Source organism: Crocuta crocuta, unplaced genomic scaffold (assembly GCF_008692635.1).
Source record: "Crocuta crocuta isolate KB4526 unplaced genomic scaffold, BGI_CrCroc_1.0 scaffold152, whole genome shotgun sequence".
NCBI classification, from domain to species: Eukaryota; Metazoa; Chordata; class Mammalia; order Carnivora; family Hyaenidae; genus Crocuta; species Crocuta crocuta.
Genome location: NW_027528798.1, coordinates 5,135,154 through 5,159,095, shown reverse-complemented (window position 1 = coordinate 5,159,095; position 23,942 = coordinate 5,135,154). Strand labels below are relative to the sequence as shown.

The 23,942-nt window shown below is 55.2% G+C and overlaps 1 protein-coding gene across 1 annotated transcript; it reads left to right on the top strand.

Annotated features, from left to right (window-relative positions):
- Window positions 1–10,193: 10,193 nt before the first annotated feature.
- SMPD3 (sphingomyelin phosphodiesterase 3) lies at window positions 10,194–23,672 on the top strand. Its single transcript, XM_077755649.1, has 7 exons — window positions 10,194–11,521; window positions 15,685–15,760; window positions 15,907–16,062; window positions 17,648–17,737; window positions 18,015–18,078; window positions 19,982–20,144; window positions 20,423–23,672. The coding sequence occupies exons 1-7, from the start codon at window positions 10,208–10,210 to the stop codon at window positions 20,522–20,524; spliced, it is 1,965 nt and encodes a 654-aa protein (XP_077611775.1). The 5' UTR covers window positions 10,194–10,207; the 3' UTR covers window positions 20,525–23,672.
- Window positions 23,673–23,942: the final 270 nt, after the last annotated feature.

Below are 23,942 nucleotides of genomic sequence, written 5' to 3'. Positions count from 1 at the left end.
CAGTGGCCTCTTCTCTGAGCAGAAATGGTTTCCACTGCCTCATGGTCCTGAGCAGGAGTGGACTGTTCAGTACACAGACTGAGGGGAAGGGAAGGAGTGAGCTCCCTACCTGACCTGGATTTAGGGCAGAGGAATATCATTATTGCCATTTAAAGATCTTTCTTGAAGAGAGTCAGCTCTGGAGAGTAGGTATAGTTATATGCCTGGGAAACTGAGGGCTGTTGATCAGTAGGACCTTGTTTTGGGTAAATGGATTGATTAAATGAATCCAGAAGCCTTCCTCTATTGGTCAGGCTAGGATGGGTTATGCTGCAGCTTATAATCCAAGTTTTTCTTCTTGCTCATACTACACATGGGTTAGCTGGGGTCCTGCTCCTTGCGTCCTCACCTTGGGACCCAGGCTGATGGAGCAGCCACTATCTTGAACACTGCAGGTGGCAAAGGGAGAGAACTCTGGAAGGTCTCACGCCTGCTGTTAAGGGCTCCGGTCCCACAGTGACACATCATTTTCACTCACAGCTCATTGGTCAGACAGAGCTGGTCACGTTATTCCACCCAGCCACAAGGGGACCAGGAAGTGCAAGCCTGCCTCAACGCCCAGAAAGCAGGCTCCAGCCTCTCTGGGGCCAGAGGAAGTAAGGCAGGAGTCCTATCTGAGATTTGGAGGCAGCGGGAGAGACAAAAAGGGAAATGTCTGCTCAGCTCTTCACAAAGATAAAACGTGCTTATCTTTTAAGTAGTCATTCCTGAATGGAGACATGATACTGTCTACACTAGCATGTCTATACCAGCAGTCTGGGGACAAGAAGCCTCCTTGGCCAGACCCAAGGGTTCCTATTTCCCTTTTCACAAGTGCAGGATTCAATAGCCAAGGACCGTGTAGAAAGGCTACCAGCACCAGAGGGGCAGGTGTTAGTTAGAACCCAGGGCCTCGGAAGACCCTTGGAAGGCAAGTTTGGTGGCAGCAATTAGAGGAAACCTGGGGGCTATAGATCCCCATGATCTCTTCTCCCCTGGCCTTTGCTGGGGACAAATTATGAATTCACAGTCTTATGCAAATGAAGCTCAACATCTCATTCCTGGGGGAAGCTGACTCCAGCAGCCCCCAAACCCCTCCGAGTTACACATTCTGGAGCAGGTGCTGAAACCCCACAGGCAGGCCATCTGAGGCAAGCAGTCTTTGGTTTAGCCTGAGTGGGGTTTCCTCTCTCAGGGGGAGGGAGCTCTTGCCTGTTCTCTCAGAGCGAGGGGCTCCGGTGGTACCGGGTGTGAGGGCCCCGGACGAGGGCCTGAGTGCTCAGTGGTACGTGAGACTCAGCCTCTGTCCAGAAAGCCCAGCTACCCAGGGCTGCAGGGAGGCTTGCTGAGACGCTAATGCCTGATTTTATTTACTCATTCACACTGATTTGCTTTTTTTAATCTCTGCATAAATTCTCCTCTAGGACTCAGTTTGTTAAATGTTCTTTGCATAGAAAACTTTAGGCTGAATGTGAAATGATTCCCTTCAGAAGAATTTTAGCAAGTCTGTTCTGTTTTAGGAAGGTTTGTTGTCTTCATCTGTGTTCTCTGGTGCCTTGAAATGCCTACACACCGCTCAGTCGGCCAATCCATTCTAGGAGCAAATACTGTACTTGAAATGCAGCTGAACACTGGGTCTGCATAAATCCTGCCATTTGTGTGGACTTGTATTTAAAGTTCTACTCCCACAGAAAGTATGTTGTCATTTCTTCTTAAGCAAAGGATGTTCCAAGCCTTGTTCAGCTCATGAACCATTGCCATCAGCCCTCATGTCAGGGAAGCAGGGACTTCGCTGGGACAGCAGCCTCAATAGCAGAGCCTGAGAAAAGCGTGATTCCTCCTGGTCTCCATCCCTCAGGAGGATCCCCCCTGACGGTGCAGGTAGGGCTGGCACTCAGGCCAGTCACGCAGCAGACACCCCAGAGCTCACCTGAGGCAGGTGATGTCACCTGCTGGGCAGTTCCAGCACCCCCTGCTCATGTCTGCTTGTGAGAACCAGCTCCTACCTTGCTTGAAGTAGGAGCCCCCGTGCCGGTCTATATGCTCAGCTGTTGGCACGTGGCCTCCTGATTTGGGCCTCGTTTAAGGACGTTGAAGCCTCCTCTTTGGTAGTCATGACTGCCTACTCCAGTCCTGCTCTGGAGCTGCCCTGTCAATGCACATATGGAGAAGACCCTGGAACAGAGTGATCTCAGACCTCATTTTCATCGTGGAGGAAGCATTCACCCCCAGCTTCCCCTGCCCTGGGCGCAGGTGTGGACTTAGGTGCCTAACGCCACCCAGCCTTCTCCTTAATGGCCCCCTTTCTTGTCACCAATAGTTGATTCCAGAATGGCAGGCAGTAGAGGGTAGGGTGGCCAGATCTTCAAACTTAGTCCCATTCTGTGATGAAGCACATGGTCTCAGGGCAGCAGCCCCATGGCACTGTAGCACAAGGTCTTGAATGCATAGGTATTGCTATTTTAAATATTAGATGGATTTGGGCACTCCTGGCACATATACATCCAACGTGGCCTGAGCTTTGCTTTCCAGTCACGCAAGAATCAGCTTCATCTGGGCTTTCCGAGCTCTGACACGGAAATGCCGAGGCTGGCTGATTGAAGGGGTGCCACAGAGCTGCTTGCAGCCTGTTCCTATTCTCAGAAACCACGTGACGCATTAATAGCTCCCATGGAAAGTGTCTTTTTGAAAATTTTATGGCCCCTTTGCCTGCACCTGGTTTCTGCAGAAGCCTGTGACTTAGGCTTGCACAGGCAGCCCCCACCAGGCAGTCCTGCCAGGAGATGGGGGCCCCCACAGCCCCTGCACCATCCTCAACCCCATATTTGGGAAAGCCGGGCACCTTCTTGTCGAGCAGCCAACCACACAAGGAGGAAACCTGAGGGCTCCGGCTATATCTTGAGGGCCTTTGTAACAAGGAAGTTAACAGTAGTAACAGTAACAAAAATATTACTAGAGGTGTGGCAGGCGCTGTACTGTGTTCATGCAGCATTTCCAACAACCCTGAGCTAGTGTTATTATGTTATTATGGATGCCTAACAGCTAAGAGTCAGTGGTCTGACACCTGAGTTTGTGCTTGTAACATCTGCATTGCTATCCCCTGAGGGATGCTCAAACCATAGTGGCACAAACTCCAGGCACCAGGGCCCTCAGTGTCTTCCAGAACTCAGGAGAAAGCCCCGCCCCCCCACCTTTGCCCAGTGGGCAGGCCATGAGTTGCCACAGAAGTTTTCCCAGGAGACAAACTGATTAAGAATTGAGTTTTAGAAAGATCAGGTCACTGATATATATCAGATAGGATCCCTTTGATGGCAAATGACAGAAACACAACTTTGACTAGAGCAAAGGAAATGGTAATTTGGTAACTCACTCATTAGAAAGTCTGCGGTGGTATTGTCTTCAGGCTCAGAGAAACTGGAGCTCAAAGTGTCACCAGGACTCCGCTTCCAGCCCTAAGGTCTGTTTTGCTTTGAATTAGATTTGTTCTCAAGGAAGCTTCCAGAAGCTTCAGGCTGTTTGGGCCTCCACCTCAGAGAAAATGCAGGCCTCTTTCCTGAGAGGTCCAGTAAGAGCACCTGTGAGAGCTTGGGTCCTATGACCTTGGGATCAGGGGGCTGTGGTGCCAGTTGACTTAGTGCTGCTCACTGCCCTCCCCTTGGATTGCAGTGGGGCAGACAAAAGCAGGTGTGCTCCAGCCAGAGTGGGGAGCAGACTCGGACTTGGGTCTGTGCTGGTGCCAGAGATTCCTCAGGTGCTCCCAGGCTGATGGTGGGGGCCCGATGTGCAAATTGACATGTGCCTGGTTAGAGGGCCAGCTGGGGGTGTGTAGGGTAGAGAGGAAGAGCTTCAGAAAGAAGGGGGCAGGTACTGGATCTAGCACACCTATGTCACTGGGAGTCGCTGCTATGGCACACGTGTTCATGCCAGACCCCAGACCCCAGACCCAATTTCTGTGGCTTTCAGGGATTAGCCTGGATTTGTCTGACCCGCATCACTTTGAAAAGTGTCCTCTTCAGTCTTTCTGTCCTCCCAATGACGAGTTGACTCCAAGTTTCAGCAGCTCAGAGCTCATGTTGCTATGCCAACCCGTGTGGCTGGCATCCAGGCAGAAATGGGCCGGCCCAATCTCGGCGCCGCCGGCGGATGCGAGCACATTCGGGTAATTGGATTGGAGTGATCTTCTTGGTCTTTACTGCAGAAACCTGGGGCTTGGCCCCGTGCCTATTTAGACATGAGCCTGTAGATACAGGGAGGATGGGAGGAGGTCCCTCTGCCCCAGGATTCCCAGTCCAGCTGCTGGGAAAAGAGGGCTCAGCAGGCCCAAGGACCAGAGCAAAGGTCTATATGAAGGAGGGACAGGTCCCATGCTACCTCCAACCTGGGGCAACTCACAATCCTCATCAATTTTCCCAAAAGTTCTCCAAAGCTCAGAGATCCCTCAAGACAGTTCAGGCTTCCTTCAAGCAGCCAGGGCTGGCCTTGGCCAGCAGGACTGGTCTGGCTTGCTTACTTTCCTGCTGCAGGGAAAATTCAAATCCAAAGTCAGCATTCGCCTGGGACCCTCAGAGCCCCAGAGCAGCAGGCCTTGTGTACCAGTGTGCCCGCCGGGTCCATTTCCCAGGGAGGTGGGAAGTGGGGTGGCTGTCCTGGTGCCAGCGCCACTTGGTATCCTGTAGCAGAGGTCCCGCGCATTGCAGCTTACCCATAGTGGCTGTTGGGAACCTCCCCACAATCTTCAACACCAAACAGGACAGGCCTGGCCGGGTCCTATTCCTGAGGATGCCTTCACCCCCAGGGATAGCAGATCAGCCTGTTCCTGAGTCCTCAAGGAGGTATATGGGGGAGTAGTTTTGGCTTAGCTTGGGCCTCTGAGCAGTCCAAGTCTCCCCTTCCTGTGCGGCAGCAGCTGCAGGTCAGGTCACCACAGATGTCAGTAATCCACAGGAGCAACCTGACGTAGAGCTCCTCTCTGTCAGTGTCCCGTGCCTGCCCAGGAATGACCACCTCTTCCTCTCCCATCTGGACTCCAAACCTCCCCGGGAAACTTCCCCTCCTGGCTAGATCAGCCTGCAAACCTTTCTGCTCCCTCCATCTGCCCTGGCTCTATAGACCCGTCTCCTTGTCATAGTCAGGCCCCGTCCAGTCCTCACTGTAGGGAGAGGAGCACGTTCGTGAAAGCCAGCAGCTCCTGCCTGAACAGTGCAGATGAGTCTCTGAGGCTTTGAAAGTATATCCGGTCACTCTTCAGAAGCCTAGAGGATCAGAGGATCGGCGGGGGTGGGTGGGCTCAGGCTGCCGCCAGCACAGCACACAGAACCAGCTTGTACAGTCTTCAAAATCCACTGAATCCACAGGTCAGGGTGAGCAACCAGGACACACTGGTCAGGGAGGTCCTACAAGGAAGACGAGGGAAGGATTAATACTCATGATTAGCCCTGGAAGGCAGGTATGGCTACCCCCATGCCATAGATAACGAGACAGGCTCAGCATGAGCCTGACCCCCCAACCCAAGCTGAGTGAGTGTTGAGCAGGGCAGCTGAGAGTGAGGGGGCAAGTCTGAGGTCTCCACTTTTAGGACAGAGGTTGACTCCCATGAGCCTCCCTTGGGGCACCAGGTAGCCCCCCACAGTGACCCCAGGGCTGAGGAGTCACTACGAGGAACTGAGGGAATCTGGGACTCAAGCCCAGCTCTGGAGACCATGGTATTGGAGTGGGGGAGGGGGTATCCTGAGCAACCCTGGGACCCACACACCAGGACTTATTAAGGGGAGAAACCCAGGAGTGATTGTTGCTTTGAAATAGGAACCTGAAAGAGCAATCCAGCGTGTGTGGTTGAGTGGCTATGGTTCAGTGCAAGCGGCCTTTGAGGGACCTGTCACCCTGTTCAGAGATGCCCATGGTGGACTCTGCTTGGCAAAGATGCCAGCTCTGGGACAGGGAGTTGGAGAACTGGGGCACGGAGGTGAGGAAGGCGTTCCTCCCTGGGGGACAGCCTAGGCTGGGCCACCCACAAGGTCCTGCCCCACCAGGGAGCGCAGGCAAGACAAAGGCCCCAGGGATGCAGGCTTGGCGCCCTGCTGCATCCCCCTCAGCACCCACACCCTCGGAGGCTTCTAGGGCTCTCTGAGAAGTTCTCAGCCTCTGGAGTTTAACTTCCACTCCCCTCTTTCATGGGGAAAGCGTAGATCAGACTAATTAATGTGTTGTTGTTTGTTTGCCCTCCTTTCATTTCACGGAGACAAAATAATTAACCACACAGCTTTAGAAACCGGCTCCATCCGTGGGAATTACTTTTGTGTCAACTGTTTCAGCAGCTTCTGTGCATAGATGCAGGGACTGCATGCAGGAGTGGGCGGCTGGGCAGCACCTGTGGGCTCCTTCTGTCCGAGCACTGAGGGACAGTAGGCAGGGGAGTGGCCCTGGACGGGAGACCCGGTGACCGTGAAGAGCTAGGATGCTCAGATCTGCCACATCTTAGAGGAATGCCACTGTGGCCCCCTGGGCTGCCAGCCACCTCAACCCCCCTGATGCCTGAATGGAGACGAACAGCATTCATGGGACCAGCTCATAGGAGGCAGAAAGATCAGGCCTGGCTGCTCACTGCTGTTGCAGGCAGGGCTGGGAGGGAACTTGCTTAGAAGGGCTTCTGGGGCCACAACACAGGGCAGCTGGGGAGGGAGCCGGGCCCCGCTAGTAGTCACAGATTGTGGCAGATCCCTATCCTGCCCGGCCAGTGTTAGGGATGAGCCACATGGGAGAACAGAAGGGTTGGGAATTTCTCTCAGGAACCCTTTGACAAAGTGGGACTGCATCTACCTCTGAGGTGCTAGGGACCCTTCCAGGGTGGGGCTGGGTAAGGAAAGAGGGGCTGGAGCACAGAGGGCGCCTAGACAGAGACTGGGAGATTGGACTTTCTCCTCCAAGACAATGGGACCACCAAAGGGAGGATCTAGTCAGATTGTTTAAGAAGCTCCTTCGACCACTGTGTACATTGTGGCCTGAGACGGAGGACAGGGGTACGGTGACAGGGTGCAGTACATAGGTCCTTGGTGAGGATGGTGTCACGCGGGCTGGTGACCTCAGGCCACAGAGAAGAGGAAGAAAGAGCTAAGGAGACCTGGGAGTGGGCCTGCTCCATGCACTTTGGGGGTGGTAGCTGAGTGTCCCCAGCAGTCCGGCCTAGACCCCCACACCCAGCACCTTAGTGCCAAAAGTAGTGGCTGCTGGGAGGCTCCCCACCTGCAGGGACAGGACCTGCCGCCTCCTCTAGGTCCAGGGGGTGCAGGCAACCCTGTGGCCTCCCCTCCAGCTTTCACTCCAGCCAGCCTGAAGCCGGCCGCTCCACGCCCTGCTGTGCGCCTGCGCACTGTGCCGAAGGCGGCCAGGCCCACCAGCTCAGAGGGAGCCCGTGGGCTGTCGCCCCAGTTTCGGGTTAAATTCAAATGAAATATTTGGGAGTTTAAAGAAAGAACAAGCGAGTCTGTCAGATGGCAGGCATGGGAGAACTCTGGACAGCCACCAGTCTAAGTACTGAGCCATGAGCTCTGGGCCACAGAGGTGACACAACTCTCCTGGGAGTTAAAGACTATGTGCACAGAGGGTCAACAAGCCTGCCACAAACCCTCCAGTTTCAGCCACTGTCATAAAATTGGTCTCAGGGTCTCAGCCGAGGAGTCTGGCTAAGTTCACAGGACCTCTGAATCAGCAGACCCCGACGTAGCGACCATCAGGGTTAGGACACCCCATACACAGAGCATGGCCTTTGGAGAGTAGGGCTCGGGCTGGGTGTGGAGGAAGTGGTGAAGGTCACTGTCTGGTCTGGGGCTCCAGGACAGGATGTCAGGGTCTCCTCCTATCCCCTCTGAAATAGCTTCCCCAACCCTGCCCCAAGGCGAAGGGGAGAGGGACACATCTTTTACAGTGAACTTCACTGCCTGCCCCTGAGAGGCCTTGCGACTGCAGCATGGGACAAAGCCCCATGAGCCCAATGCCCACAGGTGGAGGGCAAGCTTTTCCCACGGCTCCTGGCCAGGCAGCTGTGGTCTGAGTTAGACACACCTGCTTCTCCAAACTGTAACCTTCCTGCGTTTGCTTCAAAATGATTTCCCCTGAAGAAAGTAAAATCCTCGTGAACTGTATTCTCTAGAACCAGACATAGACATCAGCTTAGGTTCGTCTTTAGACATTAAGCTCTGGTCTGGGACAAGCACCTCGTCCCTGCTAACTCAGCCCTGGAGATGCGGCTACAGGAGTGCCCTTGGGTGACAGGTACACGGCGAAACTCAGCACCCCCTCCACCCTCCACCTCAGGCCTGGAGGGAGAGCAGACTGGCCTCCATTCACCCACCCATTTTCTGAGCTTTCTGCTGGTGTAGCTCCAGGACCCACCATGCCCTCAAGGCATCCCCTTCTTTCAGGAAGCTCCCAGCCTGCTGGGGAGGTGGCTGTGTCCCATGAGCATTTATGACCTAGAAATGCAGAGACCCGGCCATGAATGAGGGGGGCAGGACCCCCCAGTGGACATACTTAGACACCTGGCAAGAGGGGGAAAATGGGCCTCTCTGAAGAGGTGATTTCTGAGCTGAGTCTTAGAAGAAAGGGGGTGAGTTAGGTGAGGGGCAGGGCATGGGCAGTAAACCACATCCCACCGAGTAGGAGATGGGGCTGCAGACATAGAGGCCTGGCTAGGAGACAAGAAGCCAAATTAGGGCCAAGCGAGGCTCAAACCTCAAACCTTCAGAGGGTTTGAGGTATCTAAGGGATGGTCAGATCAGACAATGAGTCTCTGCAGCCACTGTGGCCTGATGGATAGGAGGCCAAGAAAGTGGGTGGAGCTGTGATGCAGTCCTGGACCAGCATGGGGCTCCAGGAGAGTTTGGGTGGGGGGGAGAGGATGTGGGGACTGAGGGACCCAGGTGATACCAGGTACTGGCTGGGGTGACCAGGGAGGCAGCAGGAAGATAGGCTGTGAGGCCAGGATAGATGGAGCGTGGGGGGCACAGATCCCCTGGTGACCAGGGCAGGGTCAGTGAGACAGTGAGCGGGAAATGAACTCCCTTGACAGAACTGGTAATAAACACTCTGGATTATGCTTATACCAGCTTCACCACAGAATGATCACCCGTCGGTCCTTGGAGGCTGGGCAAACACTCCAGACTCTGGTCTTTATTGATTCTACATTCAGTGTGATAATTGCACCTAGTGATCTCTCCTAGGCGGGACCCTAGGGCCTGGTCTGAGGCTGGTGCACTGGCTAGGATAGGGGCCGGGGATGGACTCATTTCTGCAACTGTGGCCCCTCAGTTGGGCCCTGGGGCTGCATCATTCTCAAAGTTGGTTAGGTCCGGGCAGTGCCTGGGTCCCGGTCAGGGAGGGATTTCTGCTGTGGGTCACCAGGGGTGGGAACGCAAGAGTGGTCTGCCTGATGCTGTAGTTGGGGGCCCAGGGAGAGCATGGGTGTGAGGATGGCCCTCCTCTCAGGGGTCTGCCAGCCACATTGCCCTCTGCCCTAGGACTCTCTGGCCCCTTATCTCTGCCATTTGCTCTCTCTCTCTGTTTAGGCCTGAAGGACACTCAATGACAAGTGGATGTGTTTGAGGCTCCTCTGAATCAGGGTCACCCCTCACTTGCTCCAAGCACACCCCTGGCTCCTGATGGGCTCTGGCTGCTCAGGCCAGTGTCAGGCACAACCATCCTCTGGGACCCCCAGCCTGCCTCCCAAATGCCCACAGAGCTGGGCCCCTCCAAAATCCTGGGTCGGTTTTTAAGCAGTTACAAAATCAAGATGGTCAGTTAGAGGCAGTCATGTCCCCAAGCTGTTTGCTCCAAGAAAACCAAACACACACAGGCAAACAGAATGCTCCTTCTCGTGTTGGAGGAAGCAGGGCCAGGGTGAAGGGAGACAGTGGCCCCAGCTTCTGACCTGCTTCCCTAAGGATGAATAAAAGCCCCCTTCCCTTCTGTCTCACAGGTTCTCCAGCAGGCCTTGGTGGCCCAGCATGGCCCACTGAGGTGAATCATGACCGGCTGGCCAACACTCATCACTGACCACTCAGAGACACATCTCACCAGGAGGTGACCCCTCCTCCAACAGACCCCCATCCCCCACTCGCCCACCCCTCCCAGGAAAGTGCCCGCGCTGCCACGGACACCATGTAGTAGGGCCGGCTGCGGCGCCCAGTGAGCTGCGATGGTTTTGTACACGGTCCCCTTTCCCAATAGCTGTCTGTCCGCCCTGCACGCCGTGTCCTGGGCCCTCATCTTCCCATGCTACTGGCTGCTGGACCGGCTCGTGGCCTCCTTCATACCCGTCGCCTGCCAGAAGCGCCAGCGGGCAGATGACCCGTGCTACCTCCAGCTGCTTTGCACCGTGCTCTTCGCGCCTGTCTATCTGGCCCTCCTGGTCGCCTCGCTGCCCTTCGCCTTTGTTGGGTTCCTACTCTGGTCCCCACTGCAGTCTGCCCGCCGACCCTACATCTACTCCCGGCTGGAGGACAAGGGCCCGGCTGGTGGGGCGGCCCTGCTCAGTGAATGGAAGGGTACAGGTCCTGGCAAAAGCTTCTGCTTTGCCACTGCCAACCTCTGCCTCCTCCCTGACTCGCTGGCCAGGCTCAACAATGTTTTTAACACCCAAGCGCGAGCCAAAGAGATCGGGCAGAGAATCCGCAATGGGGCCAGCCGGCCCCAGATCAAAATCTACATCGATTCGCCCACCAACACCTCCATCAGTGCGGCCAGCTTCAGCAGTCTGGTGTCACCGCAGGGCAGCGACGGCGTGGCCCGGGCCGTCCCTGGAAGCATTAAGAGGACAGCCTCTGTGGAATACAAGGGTGACAGCGGGCGTGCCCCCAGTGAGGAGGCTGCCAATGGCTCGGCTTCTGGGGACCAGGCCGAAGGCAGTAGCCTTGAGGACGCCTGCATTGTGCGCATAGGAGGCGAGGAGGGGGGCCGGCCCCCTGAAGCTGATGACTCCGCCCCTGGGGGCCAGGCCAGGAACGGGGCCAGTGGGGGCCCACGGGGCCAGACGCCCAACCACAGTCAGCGGGATGGGGACTCGGGGAGCCTGGGCAGCCCCTCGGCCTCCAGGGAGTCCCTGGTGAAGGTGCGGGATGGCAGCAGCGGGGAGCCCGGCTCCACCAACAGCAAGCTCCCCTACAAGGCCTCCGGGGTGAAGAAGGCAGCCGCGCGCAAGAGGCGCCACCCAGACGAGGCCTTTGACCACGAGGTCTCTGCTTTCTTCCCCGCCAACCTGGACTTCCTGTGCCTGCAGGAGGTGTTTGACAAGCGGGCAGCCTCCAAGTTGAAAGCCCAGCTGCATGGCTACTTCGAGTACATTCTGTACGACGTCGGGGTCTATGGCTGCCAAGGCTGCTGCAGCTTCAAGTGTCTCAACAGCGGCCTCTTCTTTGCCAGCCGCTACCCCATCATGGACGTGGCCTATCACTGTTACCCCAATGGGCGCGGCTCCGATGGCCTGGCCTCAAAAGGAGCGTTGTTTCTCAAGGTAGGAGGCTGTGCTTCTGCACAATGGCCACACATCAGCCTGTCACAGAGCCACCGGGAAGGGCGGGCTGCAGCCAGGGGGTCCTCCTGGAGGGCTGGGGGTAGGCAAGGCCTTTCATGGAGCTGAACAGGGGGGCGTCCAGCTCAGGGACAAGGGTTAGGGTCCAAGCACAGAAAGACCTGGCTGGATCCTCTTGGGCAAGTTCCTCAATCTCTGAGCCCTCTCTCCCCATCTGTAAAGTGGGGGCAACCTAAGGCCCAGTCATAGGGTGGGGAGTGAGATTGAGGCCTGAAGGGTTCTTGTGGTGCTGGCGGTAAAGGTGGCTGGCAGTGACGGCAGGGATAAAGAGGGGGAGGCAGAGGCCCCTTTCCATTAAGGGGCAAATGCCTGTTCACTGAGGCCTGCAGCCTCACTGGCCCAGTGCCCCCTCCCTTCTGGCTGTCATGCAGCTGCCATGCCAGGCACCCTGCCCACCAGCCCAAGGCTTCACTTCCATAGTCACTAATTAAAGTGAATCATAATTATTTCTGCTAATTTGGATGCAATTGGAGGAGTTTTTAGATCATGGTAATTTGGTCATTACCCGTTATCTTCTACTGGGCCCGACATGCTCTGAGTGTTGACTTTTTGTTTCCTATGCAAAAGCCACTCTTGGCGTTTCCAGATTTTTCAGAAACAACATTTGGCCAATTGATACAGCACAGGACCCAGACCCCATTCCAGGGAGCTCAGTGGTTCTTATGTGACTCTTCAGGCCCAGAGATTGGGGTCCTTGACTCTCCATTCACAGAGGAAATCGAACAAACTCCTCTTACCTCCCCATTCTGGCATGTGGTTCATCAGTGTTCTGTTCCTTGGATATATTTTTGTCTCAGCAGCCGGACTGACTTTTTGGGGGAGGAGGAGATATATTGTCAAGTTCAGGGGGAGAGCCCACCCTCTTCCTCCCACCCCCCTACCACAGACACAGATGGTTCAGAGGTTAGGTGCTGCCCTTGGTGCTGCCCCCCAGCCCAAACACCCTCATCTCCCTCCTTGGTCTTGCCACCCCAACCACCATGCCCACCAGGGTCACAACAGTCTCCTTAGGACTGTCCCTCTGCTGTGGGCTCTCTTCTTACCTCTCTGGCAGTTCTTTCCAGACTCTTGGTCACCTGTCCAGACTGCTCCCTCCACTCCTTAGACTAAAACTAGTCTGCAGGTATGTTTGATTTGGTCCACACAATTAAAAAGTCTCCTGTGTCGGCCAGCACTGAAAAATCAAGATATTCCAATAAAACCCAGTTTGCAACTTCTCTCCACCTCACAGATCCGGCAGCACCTGGCTGGGCCAGCTGCCTTCCTCCCAGCTCTCAGCCTAGGCCGAGGGTTGGCAGCCCCCACAGCAGAGTGACCCCACTTGGCTAGACCTCTTCATTTCCAAGTGCACACCATGACCAACCTGTGCACCTGCCCCCGGGAAGTCACTCCACAGACTCCATTTGCTGAGGGTTCTCAGGCTTGTCCCAACCCAGGTCTCTCCCCAGAGCCCCCAACTCTGTGTCCAGCTGCCCTCTGGACACAGTCCCTTATCATCTGCCTATCTCCATCGGCCAGGTTCCACCATCCCCGCCTTGACTCCTCCCTGTGCCCTGAGCCATGAGCCCATCCTGGCTCCTAATTTCACTTTCTAAATACATCTGGGTCCACCCCACATCCCCAGCTGCACTACCAAGGCCCAGGCCACCATTCCTCTGCTTCTCTTTCCCCTCCCAACACCAGCCTCCTCCTGTCCCAGGTCTGACTCCTGGTGCCTATGTCCTGCTGCCTCTGGGAGAAGCCCATCCTGCAGCAGGGCCCCTCCACCTGCCCTGGGCTCAGCTCCAGCACCCCACACCCCCAGGGCCTCCTCTTGTCCTGGCCCCGCCCTGGATTGGCCACACCACCTGTGTGGCGCTTTCCTCAGCATAGCCGGCACAAGCCATATTTCCCTCCATAGGCTCCTCAGCCTTTGTCCCCAGCTGTCTCTCTAGTGAGACTGAAATGAAAGTGGGCTGGTTGAGCCCCCTACAAGGCAGACCCAGCTCACTTGTTGGTGAGAGCAGGCCTGTTTCTCCAGCCTGGAGGAGTGAAATAAATGAGGTTTCAGGTGACAGGCCAACCCCCAAGGGGCCAGAGAGCAGCAGTGCTGTGCCGTGACTGCAGGTGGAAGCCAGTGCTCCCTCTATCTGTATCCACTCCCCTCCACCACCACCCATTTACTCTGTGACATGGCTATACCTGAGGAAAGTGTGCTTGCCTGCTGCTGTCACACCCTGAAAAGGAACTAGAATCACTGTTGCCCCCCTCTGGGACAGCCTGATTCTAGGTGCCTTCTCTATTGACAGTCTTTGCCCACCAGGACTAACAGACACAACCTATCTGTGTGATTATTTGTTTTTGCAAGAGAAACACAAGCCTCTGCAACTCCCGAGGACTCACGCTGGAATCAATCAATCCAAGCACATAGTAAAGTGGCTGCTGGCAGTGCACGGGCTGATGGACAGTGGGAGGGGCTGGAAGGGGCTGAGGGAGGGGCAGTCATGGCCTCACACTATGTCTTCCCTCCCTCCGGCCCAGTATTCACAGGGGAGGGCCTCCCCTGTCCCTGCCCATGTCTCAGCACAGGCAGGTGACACCTAGTGCAGAGCAAGTGAGGGGTTGAAATCAAATGGGTGAAAAGCCTGCCAAGTCACCAGGAGTTGAGAAAGCAGCAGAGAGTAGGGTGAAGAACTGGGCGCAGGGCAGCAGACATCTGATAAGAACTTGCCTCAGCTGACAGTCTTCATGCCCCCAAGCCAATTCTGGTATAATTTTAGTTTAACCTTCGTAACTGTTGTAAAGCCCTGACAAGGCAGTGTCCAGGAAGCACTAACCACTAGTGCTCACAGTATATTATTATTATTATTATTATTATTATTGAGGGGGAACAGACTCACGGCCTGGGGAACACAGGGAGCAAGAGCGCCATCGTGTGGTCTTTGGAGGCACTGTGGTTTTAAACTGTGTTGTGTTTTTGCAACACAGTGCATCAATGCTGTGTGATTTCCCAAGACCTTCCAGGGGTGGTGGTACTGAAAAGCTGAGGTTTGGGTCTGAAATATGTGCAAGAAGTGAATGGTGGACATAGGAGTTTATAAACAGCCCCAAATCCAGGCTGTATAGCCCATTACCAAGTAACCAGATGTTCATCTCCCCGGGGAGCTGGGAAAGGAGAGATGTGCATCCATCCAGGCTGGGAAAGGAGATGAAGAGCTGTAGGAAGCTAAGGATGCTTAATGATGTGAAAACCCATTGGGAGGAGAATAATGCCAACCTGACTTTGGCAGCAGAAAGAAAGATGGAAGCTCCCCAGCCTGAGTGGAGGGCGTGTGATGTGGCAGTGGTGGCAGCAGTGAGTCCAAGCCATTCTTAGCTGGAGGATGGGCAAGGTCATGTTCAGGCAGATGTATGCCTCGTACCCCAGACTGGCCTCTATAGTCACCTTCCTTGGAGAGTTCCCAGGGTCCAGAATCTCATCTTCATACAAAACCCATTCTGGAATGGATTAAAGAAGTTTGGGGAAGACTGCTGAGGCTCAGGTAGGAGGAAAGCCCAGCGAGAAAGAGGGGGAACCAACCAGAGGCCTCTGGCGAAAGACACCCACAGATGACCCAAGGGAGGATGCCTGGTGGGGGAGGGGTAATCTATTGCAGCCTCCAGCTACTTGCCATGGACAGAGGGCCTGGGAGAGCAGTTGGCTGGGCAGCCTCCCTTCCTTATGTCCACAACCACAGCGCTGACAAGGGCTCAGGCTTGTATCAGGGTCACCACTGGGGGCTGTTTCAGGTTGTCTGTGATGTCATTACACCAGCCTATGGAGAAAGCCCACCAGGGACATCTGTACTTGGGCAGAGAGTTGTGTTGGAGGCCCTGGCCCCACTCCACCCCCTGGGGACTCTTATCTCCAATGAAGGAGGTGAACAGGAGGCAAAGACCAAGGTCTAGGGAGAGTGCAGCATGAAGAAGCTCCTGTAAGCATGACATGGCATGTTCCTATCTGGGCCCAGGTTTAGCCAGGAGCTGACAGAGATGGGCTTGTACTCAGAGTAGTCATGACTAGTAAGCTTCATCATCAATACCTCGCCTTCCACCACCCCCAACAGGTGCAGGTGGGAAGCACACCTCAGGACCAAAGAATCGTCGGGTACATCTCCTGCACACACCTGCATGCTCTGCCAGGTAGGGTCTGGTGGCCCATGCTTTCCACGGGGTGGGAATCTGCCCCTCCCCACTCCACCCCCCACCGCAGGCTGGGATTGATGCCGGGGCCTGGCTGGGGTCTGACTGCAGCTCTGCCATCTGGTCTCTATGGTTCTGCCCCACAGAGGACAGTGCCATCCGGTGTGAGCAGCTGGACCTGCTTCAGGACTGGCTGGCTGATTTCCGAAAATCTACCTCCTCGTCCAGCACAGCCAACCCCGAGGAGCTGGTGGCGTTTGATGTCGTCTGCGGAGATTTTAACTTTGACAACTGCTCCTCTGGTGAGGTGGTGGTCCTCCCCAATCGGGTGGGCTACTGGGGGTGGGGGGGGCACGGGCTCCAGTCACACTGGGAAGGATTGGGTTCCGCAGCCTGAAGAATCTCCTGCTCCTTGTGAGCATGTGGGTGGGATATTAGCAAGACTGTGATTTCTGTGCCCCCTAGAAGTCCTAAAATGAGAAGAGCCCACGCTCTGCCTAGAAAGCTCAGAGGCCTCCTTGCTGGAGACAAAGAGGTGCCCTAAAAATGAACCTCTGGTGGAGAAGGCTTGGGGCTTCTGAAACTCAAGACTGTGGGCAAGCTAGCTAACACTACCCACCAAATTGTTACTTGTCTCCTGCTTTGTACCAGGCACGATTCTAACAGCTGTTTGTGGGTTGGCTGTTTCATTTAAATCTCATAATGACCCTAAGAGTAAGCACAGTATTTATCTACATGGTGTGGAAGAGTAAGCTGAGACCCAGATAGGCTGAGTAACTAGTCCCAGGTCACAGAGCCAGGAAGTGGTGGAACTGGGATTTGAACCCTGGCAATTATGTCTTTACCCATTAGGCTAAAAGACTAAAAATTCCATCATGGGTAAACTTTTAAATAATTGACTTAAATAACTAATCTGGTGATCACACTGATCCCAGGGACCTCCTGGGAGTTTATGCAGCTCTCAGCTTCCCTTGGCCCAAGGACCTAATGTGTTGAACCCTCCCCCGCACCAGCCCACTGGCTCTTGGGCTCCTTCCATGCCAGCCCCAGCCCCAGGAGAAACTACAGATGACTGAGTGACACGGGGTCTGTGAGCTGAGGCTTAGCCTTCAGTGAAGGCTGGAGACCTAACAGTCCTACCTGTAGGGTGGTACCCTCACTTGGTGGTAGCTGCTTCTATCTGTTCATGACCAGGAAAGCAACCCTTGACAACGGTGGCAACTCTGGAGTGGGTGGAGAGACCAGTGCCTACCATGGAACATACAGCCCCTCAATGGTAGCCCTGTGGTCCCCTCAAAGACACATGCCTGATACCAGCTCCAAATGCTGGGTGCTCCTGTGATCCTCCTGAGTCAGGGTACGGATGTGGTACCCACAGGAAAAGGCTGTCAGAGACAGTCCCACCCAGTCAGGTCCCACTGGTGCCTGTCCTTCCTCCCAATGGGTCTCAGAAAGGCCCTCTGGCTCCATGGGTTGGCAAGACAAACTGGAATCCAGGGTGGATCACCTCCCTCTCTAAGCCCTGTATGGTCACTCCACCCAACCTGGGCATCCAGGTCTGTGAAGGGCAGGGGTCCCTGCCAGGTCAGCATGAGCCAGCCCCCACAGGGTTTCCCACCAGATCTAGGAAGGCCTCAAGATCACTGTCTCCTGGGGCCCCAGAGGGGCAGTGACCACTGTCCTCAGAAGGAAAGCTCCCCGCCCGGGGAGGGGGGGGCATTCTCAAGACACAGAAAAACAGTGACAAATGAACCACAAGCTCATCTGGGACCAAAGACCCCACGCAGAGGCAATTACCTGAGGAACTGACTAGAACCAAAAGCAGGCAGCTCTCCAGGACAGATACCCTGCACTCCACAGCATTCTCTTCTCTCCTTCCGTGCACAGACGACAAGCTGGAGCAGCAGCACTCCCTGTTTACACACTACAAGGACCCCTGCCGCCTGGGACCCGGAGAGGAGAAGTCGTGGGCCATCGGTGTGCTGGGGCTGGGGGCAGAGATGGGAGCCTCGAGGGGGAATGGGGTGGGGGGCGGGCACTACAAGGCCTGAGCCCACCCTGCTGAGACCTGACAGTGAACCAAGGCTGGGCCCCCCACAGGCTTCCCGGAGAGACTTCAGGACCTGTCCCCAAGACCTCTCTGCAAGGGGCAGGGGCAGAAGCCCTCACCCACACCTCCTGCCCCCAAAGGCAGCCCTCCTGGAGGCTGGCTGGGCCCTGCCCACAGTGACCACTCTGGCCTCCTTGTTCCTAGGTACCATGCTGGACATAGACAACCTCTACGATGAGGACGTGTGCACCCCTGACAACCTGCAAAAGTAAGCAGCCAGCATCCATGCTACCGCAGTTGTGCAGGGGTGGGTGGATCGCAGGGCTGGAATGAGCACTGAGCCCTGACTCTGGTGTGAAGAGATGGGCTGTGCAGGGCAGACTAGAGAACACGGTTCCATGGGAAGGAAGCCTCTGAGAGCCTCAGGGACTAAAGCTGGGGCTGGGTGGAGACCAGGCCACCCTCATGCCCCAGGGGCTGGCCTGACTGAGGAGAAGCCTTCAACTAGGAGGAGGGTCTAGAGGTGGCACTTCTTGCATTAGCACCAGAGTCCGGGCTCATTTTACAAGCGCGTTGCCAGCCGTGAGCCATAGCCTGCCTGGAGGCACAGGGAGAGGGACCAGAATCTCTCTAGGTGAGGCCAAGGGCTTCTTAGACCCCTGCGGAAGAGCTATGGGGTTGGCGTCCGTTGCAGGGAGCCTTGGTAGCCACCAATCAGGCAAATAAAAACAGGAGCAGAGCTAACACTATCTAGTCATTTTCAAAGCGCAGACAGTTCCATCCCAGCCAAACTTCATACTTGAACCTGATGAGAATTCCATAAAGGGACCATTTGAGAGACCAGCAGCAGAACCAATTTGTAACTCACAGCCCGAGACTGCACAGAGCCATGGCAATGGCTCCTCATAGCTAATTTAAGCCAATTAATTAGATTATAGACTAAATTTGAAACATCATCCTATGCTGAGAAAATTATCTTTTTATGAGATGATGATTAAAAAATGACTATCAGTAACTCATAGATCATTGATGCTGGAATTAATTACCAAAGGCAAAGGACAGTAATGGATTATATTTCTGAGATGTAGTGATGTTCTGCATGTCATTAGTGTATTTATCTCAGGGCTGATAAAGGCCTTGTAGAAACCCATGTTTGCTAGCTGTGCCTGTCCAGGCGCCCCTCCCATCTGTCCAGGGTCCATCAGCCTCTGCACGTCTCTCATAAAGGCTGTTTCCAACCAGCACTCAGGCTCCAAGGAAACCTGGCAGAAAGGAAACGACAGACAGGAAGTCAAAAGGCCTGGATTCAGGTTGTTAACACCCAACCGGAGTCCCTTGCACATCCTGTAGAGAATCCTGACCCACATTTAAGTACCCACATGTTTCCTTCCTTTAAGAAATGGTATGGCAGCCACATTCCACATTGTTTTTTTTTTTTTTTAATGTAATCTCTACACCCAACATGGGGGTCGTACTTATGACTTCAAGATCAAGAGTCACCATGCTTTTCCTACTGAACAAATCAGGTGCCCCCAAAATTGTTCCTTTCTTGGCATGCCTGGTCCCCAGAGCATCCCAGGGCCCAAAGCAATCCTCCTTGTGTTAGAGGACAGTTCAGGGGTTTGGTGGCACAGCTGCTCAGAGAAAGACCGACACAAGAGTCCAGGCCCAGGAGAAGGCCCGGGTGCTCGGCTGGCTCCCCCACCCCTGCCCACCTGAAACAATGGTCACTCCCTCAGGGGGGTCTGAGGACTTCAGGAGAGAAGGGTCTCTGAGGTTCACTGCAAAGACCCATTCCCAAAACAGCCCCCTTACCGGCTCTAAGCAAAGCCCTTTCTGCAGAGGGGATGAGCACTTCTGTCCCCAGTTTGGCACTGCAGGCTCTGGATGGTGCGATGTCCAAACTTCAGCCACAGCCAAGCTCAAGGTGGACAGGGACAGAGTCTGGAGTGGCATGGCTCAGTGAGGAACGCACCGGTTCACACTGAGTGTCTTTCCACCCTAGTCCTTTTTTTGGGTCCAAAGGGAAAATAGATCTTATACACAGTGTTTGGTCTGACTTGCTTCTCTCTCACTTGGGGACTAGAATGTGGCTCCACACTCAGGATCTGGGTTCTGGAGAACGGCGTAGGGGCTCACCTTACTTCCTGTCCTTCCTGTCTGTTGAGCAGGGTCTTGGAGACTGAGGAAGGCCGCAGGGAGTACCTGGCCTTCCCGACCAGCAAAAGCCCTGGGGCAGGCCAGAAGGGGCGCAAGGACCTGCTGAAGGGCAACGGCAGGCGCATCGACTACATGCTGTACGCAGAGGAGGGGCTGTGCCCGGACTGGAAGGCTGTGAGTCTGGGGCGGGGCAGGCCAGGCCATGCCAGTCCTGTAGTTAGGGGATCCCGTGCCCTGCACCCGTCAGCGTCACTGAACTCTCCTGAAAACGAGATCTGTCAGTCCCAGAGTCATTGGGGCCCATGGGATGCTCCCACCCCTCTGCCTCCAGGAAGATCCTGGCCAGCCCCAGCCCCAGCCCCAGCCTCTGCCCAGAAGCCCCACCCCTGCCCTCCAGGCCCCTCCTTTGTAGAATGCCCTCTGGATCTAATAGGACTGCTTCTTCCCAACAGGAGGTGGAAGAATTCAGTTTTATCACCCAGCTGTCTGGCCTGACCGACCATCTCCCAGTGGCCATGAGGCTAATGGTGTCTGCGGGGGAGGAGGAGGCATAGACCAGCCACGTCATTCAGAGAAGTGGGGCCTCTGCCAACCCTTTGAGCCGCAGCACCTCTCTGGCCATGTCCCCTCCAGCGAGCACCAGTGGTGCTGGGGTAGGAGGGCAGTGACCCGGGTGGAGCCTTGGTTAGTCCCAGGTGAGCTGGAACCAGCGCTGCCCTGCACCTCTGGGCACTCATGGTGGACAGAGGGGTCAGGACGGCCTTGGGAGCCACAGCTTCCCAACAGTGCCATTCTTTCAAAACGTGATTTTCTACAAATCTACAGCACAACCTAGTTTATAACCCGGGGGTTAGTATGAGGACCGGGTTTCTGTACTCTTTGTATCTCTTCTCAAGCTTCGTCCAGGGTTCATTATTTTTGTCTGCTGCCACGTTGTCTCGCATGCCTGCACCCTCGCATGCACGCTGCCCGCATGTCATGTGCCACACCGTAGCCACACAGACCCCTCACTCGGGCCTCACCCAAGGCCAAACTCCAAACACAATCAGAACCAGCCAAAGAAGCATTCCTGGGCACAGGGCCGCCAGCTCCCGCCTCTAGCCTGGACGGCTAATCAGCAGGGACCATGAGAGCCATGTCCAGTTACCAGCAAGCCTGGGCTATTCCGAGGGTCTTGCATTCAAGGGCGATTACATTTTAAAAAGAACAACAGAAAAAGTTAAGAAAACAACCCTTCACTTTAGAGGGTCTGTGGTAGACCGTGAGGGAGAATGCTGCTCGGGTTCCCCTTCTCCCAGCCAATCAGGGCCCCAGAGGCTCCCCTGAGAGACTTCAAAGTGGGTGAAAGGAATCTGAGGAGAGAGCATCGCTTTTTTATCGGAAGGGGAACTCATGACATAAAGGGGTCAGGTGGCTTCAGGTTTTCCAAATGATAGACTTCTAGCTTCTCTTCTGTCAAAACCAACACACCCCCTTCTCTCTGCCTTTCCCATTTCCCTTCTGGACACCGCTCTGGTTTGGGACCAATCTTTCCCTGGCTGAGCTCAGGAACTGTCTGCCTGCCTCTGGGAAGGGCTGCAGCTCTGCCCTCCCAACCCCATCCTCAAAAGCGACCCGGGGCCCTGGATGAAGGGACAGGAAGCCAAGGTGCAGAATGGCATGTCCCCTCACCATCACCAGTGTGTAGACTGGGGGGTGAAGGCCAGGGGCCACTGCATGCCTGGGGCACAGAGTGGTACTGGTTGGCATCCAGGCCCACAGACGCCCACTCTGCTGGCCCTGGGCACCTGGGCAGGGCACAGCAGGGCCTCCAGGTGAGGTCCACAGCTCCCCACTCCACGGCAGCTCTGCCTCTGCCCACCTGCCTTTTTAAACATACCCGGGGATGCTCCCCAGTCACGCAAGGGAGAGCTGTGTCTGTTTTCCTGTGCAAGGACCCTCCAACTCAGACTGTTCTTGACAACCCCCCCACTGGTCTCCCCTCCTTGAAGTGCCCTGACCTTGTGCCCACCTGGCTCAGCCAGCTCTGCCTATCAAGGCTGGGGAGTGCACCAGGACCCTTATGTAAGAAGCTTCCTGGTGCCGGTGCGCTGACGCTGTGCCTTGTCACCCACTTGAGCTGCAAGAGGGACCAAGATGGAGCCAAGGAGCCAGCCAGAGGCAGGCCCTGTGCTGGGGGAGGATACTCCTGAGAACCATACACACAGGGACGCTGGTTTGTCTGGGGCAGTGGACTGAGGGCTTCATTGCCAGGAGCATTCATTGACCAAGCCCCCAGCCCCACCCTGAGTCCAGAGCCAGGAGGGGCTGCTCACCACTGAAGGCACAACCCCACCTGGGCTCTCTGCTGTGCCTCTCCAAGGGCCTGGCCTTCAGGGTCTGGGCTAAGCCAAATGGGGCCCCCACTCCCAGGAGCAGCCAGGAATCTCTGTTCACAAAGGTAGGGCCCAACTGAACACACTCGACGCCTGGATGGCTGAGACTGAGCCAAGGCCCCAGGCGTCAAGTCGGCTGTGTGTCCAGGGGAACAGCGGGGACAAAGGCCAGGATTCCTGAAGGAGAGAAATCTGGCCCGGCCTGCATCCCTCTGAGGAGCCACCCCCCTCCCAGGGCAGCTCTCCAGGAGCCACAGCACAGGGGTACATGCTTCTCTCCCTACTCACGGGGCGGCCTTAGGCAAGTCATACCTCCCTGTGCCTCGGTCATCTCCTGTCCTAACAAGGTCGCCTCTGCCCAGCCTGGCCCTGGTATCTGGAGCCGGACCAGCCTGTGCCCCAACTCCCCTCGCACTTCCCTCTGGCACAGCTTCAGCATTGAGGCCGCCACTGCCCAACCACACATTTCATCAAGGCTGTGGACTCCTAGGGCCATGCACAAGCCAGACTTTTCCATTTTGATTTTTTAAAAAGGAAGAAAACACCACCAGAATCTCAGATTCTGTGGCATCTAGGCCTAGGAGGGGTGGACACAGGGGTCACTCAAATCCCTGACCAAGGCCCCCAGGCCCGCCCCAGGCCCAGCCTCCTCCAGAGAAGCCAGGAGGCAGGGGTCAGCTCTAGAAGGAAATAGTCATTTCCATTTGTCCAAACCACCTTGAGTTTTAAGTATGAATATTAATCTTGATGCTTTTTAACTATTGTATTAACTTGCTGAGATTTAGAAATACTGTTTTAAAAAACAAACAATTTTTTAATTTCTGTATTTTTTTCTGTATTGTATCCTCATGGGACATTAGGGGTTTTATATGGTAAGCACACCTACGGTTTTGGTAAAATTATTATCAAATATATATCCAGACGATTCTTCCCTAGAAGAAAAACAATCTTTAGACCTGATAAAATATTTTGAAAAGAGAGGTCTTTTCCCCCTATACTGGTGCTGAACAGAAAGATGGATAACAAGGATAAAATAAAACTGTGAGGCTCAAGGCTGGTGTTTCCTTATTTGAGCGACAAGCTGGGGCCAGGCTGTGGGGGGCCCACCTTTCCTGCCACCTCCCCAACAGGATGGGAATCGGCCAAGTCTGCCCTGAACTGCCAGAAAACTGGGTCCTACCTGGGTTCCTACTGTTGCCCTGTTCCCTCTGGAAGTGGGAGGAAACAGTGAAGGACACCTTAAGTGTGGGGAGAAGTACGGCTGGGGCCTCCTCAGGATTCTACAGCCTTCCCTAGCAAAGCAAGGCCCAGGCTGGGGGCGGTGGCTGTATGGGACCCACCTGCCCCAGACTTCCAAGGTGGAATGGGGGCACACAGGAAAAGACTTTACCTCCTGGCTTCTCCTCCTGATAGCTGGTTTCCTGGTCTGCATCTCAGCAACTGCTGTGAGACAGCCTGTTCTCTGTCCTCTGAACAGCAGCCTGAAACCAGGTGTCCGGTCCTGGGTACCTGGTGATGCTACGACACCAACGGCAAATGCTTATGGATGTGCCCTGGTAACATTACCCGACACATGAAAAGGACGGCCCTGCCAGGG